This window comes from Drosophila willistoni, assembly GCF_018902025.1.
Source record: "Drosophila willistoni isolate 14030-0811.24 chromosome 2L unlocalized genomic scaffold, UCI_dwil_1.1 Seg196, whole genome shotgun sequence".
In the NCBI taxonomy this organism is placed as follows: domain Eukaryota; kingdom Metazoa; phylum Arthropoda; class Insecta; order Diptera; family Drosophilidae; genus Drosophila; species Drosophila willistoni.
The window spans coordinates 3,323,459-3,335,964 of NW_025814048.1; the positions used below are offsets into that span (position 1 = coordinate 3,323,459).

Consider the following 12,506-nt stretch of genomic DNA (forward strand, 5'->3'; position numbering starts at 1 on the left):
AGAGTCGGCATTTTGAAACGATATTCTCGAGTGCTCTCTTTCGCTCTCTCGCCCTCTATTTCTATCTGTCCATTACGAAAGAGTGAAAGATGATGACGAAGGCGTTGGTCAGGGGAGAGGAGAGTGGAGAGTGGTTAGCGCAACAGTCAAACGACCGGCCATTGTGGGGGTACGTACTATTGAGTACTTCTCTCCTTCTCTCTCACACATTCTCTCGCTTTGTCGCACGTCGGAAATGCGTGCGTATAAATTTGGGTTATTGTGTGTGTGTGTGTGTTTGTATTTGTGCGTTCTGTGCGTAGAGTGCCCTACTTTCTGGAGATACTTTGGGCCCCCGCCGTCACCGCAATGCGCCGTCAACTTTATTCTCACAATTGTGCTGATTAGAATTTTTGTTTAGTTTTTTTTGCCTGCTTGCCTGCCTCTGCCACAAGATGAGACCGATACGATAAAAAAAAAAAAATATGGAGGAAAAGAGTCTCTCTCTCTCTTTCCTTGTCTAATTTTGATAAGCTGTCTTAACACACGCGTCTCATTTCACTTGCTTTCGCTCAATTTTTTTATATGATGAGTGCACAATTTTGATTGTACCTACGAAAAATAATAATATAAATAATAATATTCTCTTCTGTTCGTCATTTTCTTTCTTTTTTTGTATTTTGGCCATTGTGTGTGTGTGTATTTAGGTTAATTGACATATTTGGGTCAATGTTTAGTTTGCATTTTCGGTTTATTTGGTCGTCTGGTTGGTTGTTGGTAGTCGATAAATAATGACTCGCTTCATAAAGTTCCAAGTTTGGTAGAGTTTTTTTGGTGTTTACAAACTAAAAACCAAATTTTAACTCTCAGTTTCAGGAATCTGACGATTCTGACGTCAAATTTTTAAAATTCGCTGCATTTATAAAGTCATGGAAAGGATCCTTAAAAATAATGCAGAATGAAGCTAGTAATACACGACATTATACACTACGGTCACACTTAAGCCCTATACATAGAACTTTGGTCACACTTTAATCATCTATTTTGCAGTTTCCTTCCATTTTATGTCAAGATTCATATAAAAAGCTATATTCTTGCGTTGTTAATGGTTAAAGTTCCGTTATTTTTATCTTCTACGGTTATAATCTGTTCAGTATCGCCACAATATTCTATTGATTTCCACACAAGTTTACCACAAATTGCTAAATTCAGCACTTAAAGCGCCAAGCTGAGGCAAAAGGAAAATTTGTTGGGAAATTCACTGGTTCTCAGTTTACAGCAAATTGTTTTGCTTAACTTTTTCCCCTTGCCATTTCTATTAAGCAAAATCGTTAAATGTATTTACTTGCATGTAATCTAATACATAAATGTGCACAAAAAACCCTCTGGGGGGTGTTTTAAAAGTTGCCATAAAAATAAATGGTTTTCCCAGTTCTAGGATCTATTATAATACATTTTTTTGTGGAGAGGCGATCAAGAGAATTTATGGTGGATCGCTTTGAATGTGGTTAAACATACACAAAAATTTGTTTTTGTTCATTGACCTACTTTCAAGGCATAGGCATGGGAAACACTATCTAACGCCCTCACTCTCTCTATCTCCTTCTCTCTCTCGCAGCCACACACTTATTTGCTTGCTGTCTTTCTCTTGGTGATAACTTTTTTCTGATAGGGCTTACCCGCTGACGTTCACATTTCATTTAATCAGAATTGTTTTGCTTTTCTCTCTTTCTCGTTTTACATACCTGAAAGTAAAGGAATTTAAAAAAAAAACAATTATTAGTATAGTTAAATCTTTCCACTTAGAACTATAAAATGTGCCATAAAAATGAGCCATAAAAATTGCATCGCAATTTTAAGTGTCGTTCAGTTTTATCACGTGAAATTCTTATTTTTAGAACTATCGTTAAGCTAGGAAATTATCGCTCAATGCACTCACTATCTCACTACCTCTCTCCATCTCACTCTCTCTCCCATGTTGATGATGACGAAGTTTTTTTTTGTTTTGTCAGCCCCCCTAGAAACACCTGTAAAGGGCGTTAACGAATTTTCACCTTAATTTTAGTTTTACTCGCTAGACTTTTGCGTGCGTTCGCAAAAAACAAAAAACTGACAGCAGAAAGTCAAGGGTTAAGGCTAAGGTGTATGCACGCAATATAATTTAGATGTATGTATAATTAATTATATCAAGCAACAATAGCAACAACAACTAAATATACATCTAGCTATTTATATCTATGTATGAATTAGACACCCATGAAAATCATATTTAATGAGCTCATCGAGGGAGCATTAAAGCCATAGTCACACCATAAAAAGATCTTTAAACCATGATGAGAGATTCAAATGGCTGTTGACGAATTTTATATACCCTAAGTGAGGCATTTAATGGATGTTTTTACAATTGGAAAGGAAATTGAACTGCTTTCACAAATTTGCAAACAGTTTTATGTACTTTTTTGACTTTTTACTTTTACTAGTTGATTTTTAGTTAGTTACTAGTAAGGAAACTAATGAGAATTGAGTAAATATTATTAAGAAATCAATTTAAGTTGCTTGAAAACTTCTTTGCTTATTAATAAATATTATTTATACAAATATGTATACATACTACTTAGGAGTACATTACAGGTCAAAATAATGTGGCCCAAAAATCATATACATAAATATATTAAACGAGGGGAAAATAATTAAAAAGTTGTACAAATAGACATTTAATTCATTAAGATTTGGAAATTTTAATATAAAATGTTAGTTAGGCACTCAACAGAAAGTTTCAAACTCCGAAGCTTAACCTATTCTTGTTACCTCAGGTGTTTCTACTTATAAAAATCAATCAAAATTTTGTAATAACGAATTTATATAATTTACAAACATTTTAACAACATTTAAAAGTAACTTTTAAGGTTGCGAGACCCAACCTAAAGTTGTTTCCAGCGGTGTACCTAAGCACATAACCAAAACCATCTAAATTTTTATTAAAACTAATTTCTAGAATTTAAAAACATTTTAAACACTTCTTTTTAATACTCTGTAAAAGGGTAGAAATGATTGCCAATAATTAATCTTTAAGATTTTATTCCCTCTCTCTCTCTCTCCCACCTTCTCTCCTTCTCTGTTTTTCGATTGGCCTTGCATGATATGCAAAAATTAATATTAACATATATTTTTGTGTTTTTTTTTTCTTCTTCGAGGAGAAGGCAAAATTAATACTTTGGCTTGAGAAGCACAAATTGAATACTTCTATAATTGAGCAATTACAATAAATCAGTGTCAATGGCAAACAAAAGTTTCTAAACAAAAATGTAGAGGGTAATTTGATTTTCCAGTTATTGTGCAAATTCAAATATGTACATTTATGAACCTTTCGAAAATAGTATTTGAACATGAGTCGATGCCGCTCTATAATCATGTGAAAGAAATGCCACCAAAAACATTCACTTTTTTCCCCATTTTTGTTCATCAATCTGCAATCAGAGTTGCGAGAGATTCATGAGATAATGATGATTTTGATATGAAGAATAATTTATTTTCTCAATGATTACAATACTTTTCTCCACACAATAGTTTTGGGCCAAAGTAATTTGCACATGATTTTTCATCTCTCTTATATCTTGAGGACAAAGTGAGAGAGAGAGAGGGAGAGAGAAGAAAATTTATGCAAAAATTGCCAACAATCAACAGCGCATAAATCAAAAAATTGTGTTATTTTTTCTTCCCCCTGCCACCCTCTCCCAACTGTCGATGGATTTTTTAGTTGGAAAAGCAAAAAAGAAAAAGTGGAAAATCATGTTGCAGCAGCAGAAACAACAACAACAACTTTCACCCAAGACCAGCCGAGACAAACGAGACACGAGCTCAAGAGTCGAGACGTTTTTTTTCTCATTTAAGAAGCCAGAAAGAAAGTGAGCAAGCAAAGAAAGAGAGATAGACAGACATCGAGAGCGAGAGAGGCAAGCTTTATGACTTTTATAGAAGTTATAGCCCAACGAAGAAAGTAAAATAAAGAGAGGCAAAAAGAATGTATGGCTGTGCCTCAAAGCGAAACTTGTTTTGTTGTCGAAGAAAGTTGTATTGGAGGCCGCTAAGAATGTTGCACTAATTGGTCATGCAGCAAAGAATGGAGAGGGAAAGACCATAAAAAAGATCATTTCACTTAAGGTTCTTACACAACACAACACACAATGAGTATTTGTTTTCTTTTGAATGTCATTTCTAGTTGATCCTACAAAATTTTGTCGCGTCATCGTGCATACAAGGGCCTTTTACTTACTTTTGTGAACTGTCACTTTTCAGGCATTTCCGTTTCAACTCAGTTCCCACAATACTTTTTACGGGGGCTTAAGAAACATTATCCTAGCTGGATTTTTGTTAACCTTACCAACACTTACTTTTAGTGTTGACAATAGGAAGTAAAGCCATTTTTAAACAGTTTTAGTTTCGATTGGTCTAGAAGTATTGTCATTTTCGAACCTGATTACTCTCTATATTGTTATAAATAATTATTTTATCTCTCAACTTTTTAGGATTATAAGCAATATTTAAGTATTTGGAATTTTTCAACACTTCTTTTTAGTGCAAAACGTTTATAAAAAATGATTTTACCAATACTTTTAGTTGGTTTTTGAGCTGTTTTCCTCCTGTTCCGCTTCAACTTTTCAGAATTTTAATGGTTTTCGTCTATTTAAATAGTTCGAGTTTTCCAACACTTTTACGTAGTGTCGAACAGTTGTCAAATATTTACAAGTGTGACACAGTTCTTAAATATTCGTCGTTTGTGTCGGGTTTTTTTATTCAACTCTTTCTTTTGCATAATTTCTCTTTTCACTCTCCATTTCGTTCTCTTTACTATTGGCTAATAACATGAAATTTATTTATTCTTGGCATAATTTGTTGCCGTTTTCGTTGTTTTTGGTTGTTTCACTCTCTCTCTCACTCTTTCATTTCACTTTTTTTATCCACTCATTTTTTCTGTTTTTGTGTTTTTGGGTAAAGAATCTTGTGCATACACACTACTGACATAGTTTGTTTAAATATTTTATATATTTTTTCATGTTTTTTTGGCTTTTATTTTTAGCTAACCAAAACAGAACCTGTGTGTGTGTGTGTGTGGACACAGTGGTACAAAAGTAATTGCGCAAGATATATGTTGTGTATTTCATATATTTATTTAAACGTAGGCATACATAATTTTTTCGCATAAGTCTGTGTTTAAAAATAATTTCACTTTTTATTTATTTCGTTTTCTCTTTATGCAGCTGCGCTTGTTTTTGTATTGAATAGACACATGTATGTACATTTATATGATTATATATATAGCTATATATATATATATACAGGCAAATACATATGTATATATATAAATATTTCTAGTTGCGCTCAGCTGCAGGCAATCAGCCGGTTGTGTCATTAACCTATAAAAACGTGCACACACAATCATGATCAGGCGCACATATATACTATATATATATATATATATGTATGTATATTCATGAGTCTATCAATAAAACTAACATTTCGTAGTCGGTTCTATGCACTTGGCCCGTTGTCTAGCCAAAAAGAAAACACAAAATAATATTATAAGCTTTTTTTGTCTTCTTTCTTTGCATTGCATTTGATTGCAAATTAATGCCAAGTCTACGAAAATAGCTTAAAATATATTGGAGAATGTAGATACAGATATAGATAGATATATAGTGTGTGTGTGTGTGTGTCGATGTGTGTAGCATATCACATTCTCTGACTGGGCTTTAAAGCTTTCTATTTGCCTTTGCACTGACGTCATTCAATGAATATTCAAAAAGATAAACCTGTCATATGCAGTTTTTGAATCATCAATTATGGAGAAATATTCAGAATAGAAATGTAAAGTCATTCAATAAGTCTAAAATACACAAAGAAAGGCAAAATTTGGTTTATTACTTGATCTTTGAAATTTGAAAGCGTTAGAACAGGAAATGGGTAGAATTTCTTAAGTACTAATTCTCAAAATCAGCGAGAAATGTTTCAGATTCACCGCTTAAAGATTGCGTTCAGTTTAAAAACTTTGTTTTCATTTATCATTAGCAGTCAACAATAGAGACGTTTCATCAAGTGAAGCCACTCAATTCCACTAATTTCTATACAATCGATAACATTTGTAAAGTTCCAGACATTCGCACAACTGAAAGTAGGTTAGTGATCTAATATTCTATGACTTTAACTGTTCAATGAATATATATTATTTATACTTTTTTACTAGAATTTCCACTGATTCATTGACTAGTATATAAAGTAAATGAACTTGTTATGAAATATTCTTTTTTAATTTCTTTCCTTCTCTTCGGTATTGGGGCTGTATTTGGTCCATGTGAGAACAGTTTTCTTATAAAAGTAAGGTTAAGTCATCAAAATGATCGTCTGTGGGTACACTCTTCTTTGTTTATGCTTTGACTGTACTTGAAATGCTTTTCTAGGACTAAAAACAGTTCCAAATTCTGGATTATGTGGTAACATTTTCTACCCGTTGCCAATTTCTGTTATAGCTCATAAAATAGACTTAAATTAAGATACTTATTGTTATGGGAACACTTTTAAAACCGCTGTTTTTAAAATACTTTCCCAGAAATCGATATATTTTCATTAAAGGATTGTTTTATGGCTCCTGAAAAAATGTGGCAACACTTTTACCACCAATTTTTGACCGATTCTTAACTTTGTGGCAACTTTTTAAGTAATTTCAATTGTTAAGCTATCTAGGAACACTTTCTAAGCCAGCATTTGAATAGAACTTTTTAACTCTTCCTAAGCTTATGCATCTCTTTTGAGCTAAGATCGTTGACGTCACAAAAGATAACTAATTAAGATTCTAGTTAATGTGGGAACACATTTTATACTTGCATAAATGCATTTCTTGTATCACTTATTAATGTAGTTTTATTATTAATGACTTTCATTTTAATCACATGTGAAATCGCATTTTGATTGTGGCCTGAGTAAGTGAGTTGACTGACTGCCGCCTGCCTGCCTATCAATGTCAAGCGGTAAACTTATAATAATTACAAACAACAAATAGCAAACATCGGCAAAAATCAGTAAAAACGCATTTACAACAAGTTGATACAATGTAACTGCACACACACACACACACACAAACGGACAAGTTTAACACATATACAAACACATGTTGGCTGAATGCAAAATCAACAACTAAATTGAATCAAAATGAAAAGAAAAAAAAATTGCAAACTGTTAATCAAATTGCAAACCGAGAGAGTCACACACACTCACACACAGAGAGAGAGAGAGAGCGATTGTAGCAGTTGAAGCAAAATAAGGGGGCGTTGGGGTTAAAAGAGGTAAAACAGCACTGCAAACGACACACAGTGAGAGAGCCAGAGAGAGCAAGTAAGGTGAGTAGTTTTGCGATCGTGTCGATAACTGACAGCGGTGACAGAGACAGCGACGACGACAGAGACGGAGACGACAGCTCACCAAAATCATTGACCTCAATATTTTTTTTTCTTTTTTCGTCATGCGACACAAACTCACAGATATAAAGACTCATACACACACACACACACACACAAACTCACATATAGCTACAATGAATGCAATCGAATCTTATCGTTCTAAATGGTTATTTTTATAGTTAAAAAATAAAAAACCCCAAGAAAAAATTAAAAAAGAGTTGTTGTGAGTTGATGTCCTTGAGCTTTAGGATGACAAAAAAACAACAGTGAAAAATCTTTTAAGAGCAAATGGATTATTGCAAAAGGAAGAGGTCCACGATAAGTGAGTGTTTACTGTGTAGGAAAAAACCACCCCAAAAGCAACAATAATAGAGTTGACAAAAGAAATTCAAATAAGCAGAGAGAAAAGTAAGCAAGTAAGAAAATCCCAAAAAACAAATCTCAATTTGTGCAAAAAGCACGCACACACGTTTGAATGTACACACACAAACACACACACACAGCAGCAGCAGAGGCAAATGTTGCTGCCGGCGTCGTATTGCAACAGCAACCAGCAACAACAACAACAACAACAGCAACATGCAGGGGTAAGGTCATGTACTTGAGCTTGCAACGCTTACAATGGCACGTAAAGCTGTGCGGTAAAGAGAGAGAGACAAGCTGACAGAGAGAGCGAGAGAGAGGGAGAGTAAAAGAGAGACAAGATTGTCCTTGCATTTGGCCTGGGCCTGGCCCAGTTGCAGTTGTAAATTTTTGTTTTTTTGTGTGCTGCCTGCACCAGTGACCCAAATTTTGAGACGAGTTCAAAGCCAATTGAAGGCTATCGGCAAAAATGCAATAAACTGAAACGAAAACAGAAAACAGCTGATGACGACCAAGATGATGATGATGATGATGATGGGGCACACAAACCGATTATGCAGCATAAACTTGCCACAACTTGTGTGTGTCAATAATTAGAGAGAATATCCTGAAATTTCTTTGAACTTTATTGGATTGAGTGGCAGGAAATGTTTAAGGTGTTTAAGAGAATGTTCTCTGGACAACTGGACTATTTTAGCCCTTTTTATATGAAATATTCGTTGAATTTTTATAATTTATCAAAAAAACTCTCTCAATAAGTTTTAAAATTTGAAAATATATCCATTTTCTTACCCTGCATAAATTAATTTATTAATACCTAAAATAGAAAGCGGAAATCTTGTGGCTTATGGATTAAAGATATTAATCTAATGACTAAATAAAAACTTAAATGCCTTCAGCTCCTTAAAAGTTTAAAGTTAAAATTTTAAAGTCTATTAAAGTTTTTTTAACACTTTTGCCAGCAACTTTTGCTTTCTTTAAGCGAAAAATCAATAACCGCATTTCCTTTTTGTCAGTCAGACAGACATATATGGACAAACAGCTTTGACCTGACCATGACCCAAGCATTTAAGACAATGTCAGTTGAGATTGTCAGTTATAGTGTCTATCTGATATCCTGTGACCCCAAAAACGAAACGAAAACTGCAGCTCTAGACTCGTAAACTCGTGTCGGGGTGTCATTGATTGCTCGGACGAGACAAAAATTGGGTCACATACATGCATGTATGTAAATGTCCTGTTCCTGACCCGACCTAACCTAAACCTAAACCTGACCTGACCTAAATTGCCGCAACCATTTGGCACGAGGTCATTGCCGAGAAGGTTGCTGCTGCTGCTGCTCCGTATAGTTTCTTTCTCTCCATTGACGTCAAACAAAATGCACTTGGAATTCCTTTAGTCGATTTCTTTCTTCCTTCTTTTTTTTCCTCTTCACAGCGGGAAGGTCCTAAATATAGAACTGCTTGAGGTAGGTTCGAAAATGCATTTCACTCCGTGAGTGAGTAAGTTAAACCACATCGTACCCGCCCTTATGCTTGGATCTGGCCTGGCCTGGTCTGCACATGGTGTTATTATTATTACACGGATTGCCTTTATATGGGTAAAGTGCAGTGTACCATGACGTTCTGCCTCTGCCGCTGCTGCTGCTGCTGCCTCTGCCTCTGTCTCGGCTTGTTGTGCTGATAAAGTCGCACAACAAAAGCCAGCATGGCTCTCTGATGGCTGATTGCCCCTGTGGGTACGTATATGAGTGTGTGTGTGTGTGTGTCTGTAAGTGTCGTGCTGTTGCTCTTCAATTCTCCCTTCCTGCCCTTCTCATCATTTAGACTCGTAAAAAAAACGTACCCCATAAAATTTTGTGTAATAAAAAATAATTAGTGCAATGTACAGAAGAAACCAGCACCACCAGCAGCCGCAACAACAAGGCGTGGCATGACCACTTAATCAAAAAAAATAAGAGACAAGGCAAAAGAAAAACAAAAAAAAACAGAAATAATAACCCAAGTGAAGGGAATTTATATGTGATTTGCCTGTAGCACGACAAACACACAAAAACCCACAAGAAAAGGTGTGAGTACGATACAAAATATTATAGAAAAACCTTCATTAGCCATTACCAGAAAAAAATATTCAATTTAATTTTGTTTGCTAAAAACTTTGATCATTCAATTTTCACTGGGGATCCTAAAGAAGTTTTTGTTTAGTAGTTTTTAACTAGTAAACTTTTAGCTGTCAGTTAGATATATAGTATGTATACACTTTATCAGATATTTATACCTATAAATATATATCATACTCATATCTGTATAACATATATCTAACAAGAGTATCTTTTTATACCCTAACAAATACATTTAGGATTCATTCATTCAATTTTAAACTCGTATTTCGACTTGTGTTTAGAATATTTTCAAAGTATTCAAATGCATTTATACTTTTAATTTTATACTCATTTTCAATAATACATTTTACTTTTTCTATATGAAAAACATCTGAAAGCAACTCCCCGGAGTATCCTTTACAACTAAGCTATATTCCCCTGAAAATTTCATAATTTCTACTAACTAATTTTATACTTTTTGTTTAATTTATAAACAGGTGAGTTTAGTATAACAAAATTAATCTAAAATACAAAGAATGGAGAAACAGAATTATTTTTCCCTAATGAAAATTCGATATAAAACTGTTTTGAAATACTACAAATATATGAACTTATACGAAACTAAAAAGGCAAAGTTTAATATTTCCAAATAAGAAGAAGTATGGGTAACATTTTGATAAAATTGAATTTCTTAAAAACTAAATCATCTTTCACTTATATTCTCAATCAATCAACCAACCAATCGAATAAGCAAAACGATTGTTTTTCATAGTTATCGTTTTAGAATCTTTCTATTTTTTTGTGCTTTTTGTTGTTACTAACCTGATGAAATGGAATTTGCTGAATCACTGCGCGGTGTATGTTGCATGGCCATGCCCACCATGCCACCGTTAATGTTAATGCCTCCTCCTATTCCGATGCCGTTGTTGTTGCTGTTGTTGTTGTTGGCAAGGCCATTGGAATTTCCATTTGTGTGATGATGTGAATTGAGACTTAAACTGCCAATGCCAATGCCTCCGCTTCCGATGCCAACTCCTCCGCCGATGACATTTCCTCCACCACCATTTAAGCCATTCTGTTGTTGCATGGAAGTTGTGGAATTGATCATATTGTTGTTGTTATTATGACCATTTTGCATCTGTTGAATGTTATTTGTTAAATTTGTCATGCCACCTAAACCATGACCATTGGTTAGGGCACCCAAATTGGTGGCTCCTGGTACATAATTGTTATTATTATTGTTGTTGTTGTTATTATTGTTGTTACTAGTGATAGGTATGATGGTAGTCTGGGCAGGCAATGTGCTGGAACAATTGTGCATAGCCAGAGCAATGACACTCTGTTGTTGTTGCTGCTGCTGCTGCTGTTGTTGGTGTTGCTGCTGTTGTTGTTGCTGTTGTTGCTGCTGTCCATTGCCACCACCATAGGTGGCACCAACATCATTACCTGTGCCACATAGCCACAACTCTTGATCACAATAATCATGCGAATCCAATGAGGATGGCGACATATTTACACCCGAAGGCAACACTAGGCCATTGGAGGATGATGTTACCTCCGAGGAGGATTCCTCCGGTAATCGAAGGAATCCACCATTATTCGACCAGCGTCGTTTCATCATTTGATAGCCGATGGTCGCCGTTTTGTTGCCGTTTAATTTAACCCGATTTCAAGTTTTAAAAAATATATTTATATATATATAAATTTCACTTAAGTGTCCGTTTCCTTCCTTCCTTTCTGATGTTCCTTCCTTCCGTTTCTATACTTCCTTTTGTGTGTTGTGTTTCTTTTTTTTTTCGTATTTTCTAGTATTTTTTTCTTACTTGCTTGCGCTCAAAATACAAATACATTTTCATGGCTTGTTCTCATTTAACAATTAAAAAGCTGCAATAAAAAGTTTGTGTTTTGTTTTTAGCCAAAATTTTTGTTTTATTCTTCTCTCTCTCTGTTTTCACTGTACTAACTCGTTTTCGTTGGAAACAACATTTTGTGGTCATGTAAAATTCAAAAAAAAAAAAAAAACCTAGTTCAACGCACTTTTCTCTCTCCTTATTGTTAGTACAAACCTTTCACATAGACCTAATGAAATTTTCATTTCATTTAATTGCAAATTTTGTTTCGCTTTACCTTGAAACAAACAAATGCGTGATTTGCAAATGAAGTAACCACACACATTACACACACCACACACAAACACACACACACACACATTGAAAGAGGGGAATGATTAATTCATTGTGCGAATTGTATTCCATAGATCAACCCCAGGGACAAGCGATATACCCCAAAAGAAAATATTGCGTCATAGATGTCTCACAACTACAAAAGGCATATCTAATTGCCACAAACTTTTCGTTTTATATATATAAAATCTAATTTTAAATTCTCATGAGACAATGAAAATACAGTGAAATACTTTGTAACAGCAATTCTATCTTTTTGACTTAGATAGAAAGTCTTCAAGTCGAACTCGTGTTAAATCCATCCATGACAAAGTAGATAGTGTTGGCTGCAGCGTTTAAACAGAGCTGATTTATAGTGTAGCTTGTTTCAAACGTATTGAAATTTAGTATTATGATAGTATATCTAAAAAACTATCTAAGTACTATATT

General features: G+C 34.4%; 1 protein-coding gene across 1 annotated transcript in view; it reads right to left on the bottom strand.

The window, feature by feature from the left end:
- LOC6640202 (ecdysone receptor) overlaps positions 1–11,689 on the bottom strand; it is a 44,126-nt gene extending 32,437 nt beyond the window's left edge. Inside the window, exon 1 of the mRNA XM_047010092.1 lies at positions 10,717–11,689. Within this exon, the coding sequence (XP_046866048.1) occupies positions 10,717–11,515 (799 nt within the window). The 5' untranslated portion in view covers positions 11,516–11,689. The remainder of the gene's footprint in view (positions 1–10,716) is intronic.
- Between the last annotated feature and the right edge of the window lie 817 nt (positions 11,690–12,506).